Raw genomic sequence first — 3,395 nt, forward strand, 5'->3', positions numbered from 1 at the left:
CTGGGCCTGCAGCCTGGGTCAAAAGAGGATCCCTGGGCCCTGGAAGTCTCACTCACTCCCGGGCCTGCGCTCTGGGACTGTTCAGGATCCCGCGGCCCTGGGTCGTCTCACTCACTCGCCGGCCTGCGCTCTGGGACTGCAGGATCCCGCGGCCTGGGTCATCTCACTCACTCCCCAGGCCTGCGCTCTGGGTCTGTTCAGGATCCCGCGGTGACTTCTTTTTGTTTCTTGTCATTATGGCTGTCTTTCCTGACCCCATTGCTCTTGTCTCCTTCCTATATGAATTTTTTTTGTATACTCAGTGGTCATCAGAAGAGACATCTGACCAATATCCCAAGTGAACGTCAAAGAGCACTGCACATTCATCAAAGTCACTGTCCTCCATAATTAGTATGACTACCTTGGTTGTATATAAGGAACCTTTTTGTGTCCCATATTACTGTCCTTTGGTCTTTCAGAGTGGAAAGCTTTGTATCAGTTGTCCTATCACATAACAATTTACCTCCACCGAAAGAAACTGATTTCAATATTTGAGCTTTAACTTACTGATTTTTTCTCTCCTCCATGCTGACGTGCTCAGATGGGATGGTAATGTCATTTTTAAACTTCATTTTTCTGATAAACTAAGTTATCTGCATTGATTCCCATGAAGTTATTGTTCAGTTTGAACAGACATAGGACGGTGTACAAAGGAAAGCAACCCTCGTACATTTAAAGAAGTATTTAAAAACTGAAATGATTAGATAAATGAATATGTGAGTAAGGAGAAAGGAGTCCTATGTAAATAAATTTATGAAGAAAACTTGAGGTCCTTTTCATGGAACCTCCAGATTTCTGTAGAATAAACAGCTTAATCAGTAGGCACCAGCATTCAGCTTTAGAAAAGATGAAAGTCAGGGACGGCCAAATAGCTCAGCGGATTAAAGTGCCTGCAAGCAGACGGTAATTGAGACTGGGCTGGTGGTGTGCGCCTATAATCCAGCTCTTGGGAGGCTGTAAACAGGCGGATCACTACGAGTCCAATCTAGTAGTGAGACCCAGATCAAGCAGTGGACCCTTCCCTAAAAAAATAAAGAAAAGATGGAAGTCAGAAAAATTCGTGGGCTGAAACTATTAATGTCTCATTCTTTGGACACTGAAATGTCCAAAGAAATGATTTGCTCTCTAGATGTTATACTTTGAATCTACTGTTATTTAAAAAAAAAAAAAATGGTGAAGATTAAACCCTTTTGAATCCTTAAAACAAAAAGAGTTAGTTGCTTTTAGTGTTTGCAGAAGAGCCAGCCTCTATGTGATAAAGTCCTACACAGATTCCTTCCTAGTGACACTGGCTGTGAAAAGACAACTTGCTTAAGGCCAGAGGTTAGCCACTGTCTTACCCAGGATGGGAATCTAAGACTCTCGGAAAGGAGACACAAAAGAAACATAGCTGATGCAAATTCATTTTAAAAGCCCTCTTTGTTGGACAAGGTAGGTCATGTCCAGTCAAGTTGTAAGAATTCAAATTGCCTTAAGATCTGGCAAGTCTAGAAGGCTCTTCATTCACTAACTTGTGAAGGAAACAAAACATGTTGTTCTTGATATTTTCCTTACAATTTTGATCTGAAAATACTTATTTACTAGATAAGCTGAAACAGCCTCTTCCTGCAAACTGCCTAAGGCAAGCTGACTGTTTGCACCATTATTGTTAGTAGTGGCGTGACCACTACTAGATGACAGGTTGTGCATGTTACCTAAAGTGTTTTGAGAAATGTTTGTCCAGGGTCTTATACTTTGGTAATGTTATGTTTCTGTGCCTCAAGATCTGCCCCCTAGAGGAGAAGACGAGCGTTTTGCCGAACTCTCTTCACATCTTCAATGCCATCAGCGGAACTCCAACAAGCACAATGGTTCATGGGTTGACCAGCTCGGCATCAGTTGTGTGATTTTGCCTTGTGGACCAAGTGCAGAGACTTGCTTTGTCATTTGCAAACTCAGGATGTTGTCTAAAGCTAATCACTGGAGAGGCTGAGCTCCGGGAGGAGCTGTGGGGAATGGGAGAAAAAGGGAACAAGGACTACAATATTTCATAGCAGATTTTCTACCAGAGTTACAAGAGTGTGTGCATATTTTTTTAAATCTCAGTGGCAATATTCCAAGTTTTCTTTGTGTCTTAACAGAGGTGTGGTAAGCTGGAGTTAAATTTTATTCTTCCTTACAGAGTAATATTAAAATAAATGGTCTAAACAAGAAAAATATTCTGGGATGCATGTAGCAGGGACAGCAGCACTGAAACTGAGGCGGGGGCCTTCTGCCTCTGGGCTAAGCTGGAAAATCTTGAAGATATTATTTTTCCCCATGGCACATTTAGGGTGAATACAAGAACTATTTTTGTGACTAGTTTTTGATGACCTAAGGGAACTGACCATTGTAATTTTTGTACCAGTGAACGAGGAGATATAGTGCTTTTATACTCATTCCTTGCATTTAAAGCATATGGAAGCTTAAAAAGCTATGTGGGCTTAAAACTAGTCAAGCAGTTTAGAACCAAAGGCCTGTACTAACAAACACAGCTATGCTAAAAAGTGAAAAGTAGTACAGTATATCACTGTGTACATACAGTTTGTTAATACAGTCTCAACACTCTGTATATACATGTATTACATTTCTACATTTTTAATACATCTGCTTCTACATTAAGTTTAATCGTGACACATTTGTGCTGTTCTTAGTATATGCAATACAACTGACTTTACTGTTTTATCCTTGTACATAAAGAAAAGTGCAATATGGAGATGTATACAGTCTTTGCTATTTTAGGTTTATAAACTGTTAAAAATTTCATCCTTTTGCCAAAATGATGGAGTATGTGATTGGTAAATCATAAATTCTGTGGTGAATGGGGGTATAATTTAAAGCTTTCACCATGTCATATTTTCTTTTAAAACATTAATTTAGTAGTTTTATATTTGGGGATATAAAAATTTTTAATTTTATTTAACTGGATTCACTGCCCTGCTGTAATTAAACATTCTGTTCCACATCTGTATTAAAAATAATATTGCTGATTTTCTGGTAATGAATACTGAGTATTTTTTTTATTGGACAGTCTTAAATTGATTAGGATTCTGTAAGGGTAAAATAACATGGTATCTGAAATTTTCTCTAAAATACTTGAGGAAAAAGAAGATAGAGAGATATAGAAGAGTGATAAAATATTAGTAGTTGTTAAAGTTGAGATGAGGTGTATGGGGAATCAGCGCCAGTTCTCTCTCCTTTTGTGAACATTTCTTTGACACAGTTCCAAAAGGCTTGTCTGCCAGTTGTATACTTCCAGAGACCTGGGATTAGTGCTTTGTTTCTCTGTGCTGTGACTTGGAATTGTACAAGTCATTCCCAAATGTGTATAGATGCCT

General features: G+C 39.0%; 1 protein-coding gene across 1 annotated transcript in view; it reads left to right on the forward strand.

Annotated features, from left to right (window-relative positions):
• Dock9 (dedicator of cytokinesis 9) overlaps positions 1-3,062 on the forward strand; it is a 191,133-nt gene extending 188,071 nt beyond the window's left edge. Inside the window, exon 55 of the mRNA XM_023715194.1 lies at positions 1,803-3,062. Within this exon, the coding sequence (XP_023570962.1) occupies positions 1,803-1,925 (123 nt within the window). The 3' untranslated portion in view covers positions 1,926-3,062. The remainder of the gene's footprint in view (positions 1-1,802) is intronic.
• Positions 3,063-3,395: the final 333 nt, after the last annotated feature.

Source organism: Octodon degus, unplaced genomic scaffold (genome assembly GCF_000260255.1).
Source record: "Octodon degus isolate 3935 unplaced genomic scaffold, OctDeg1.0 scaffold00039, whole genome shotgun sequence".
Lineage (NCBI taxonomy): Eukaryota > Metazoa > Chordata > Mammalia > Rodentia > Octodontidae > Octodon > Octodon degus.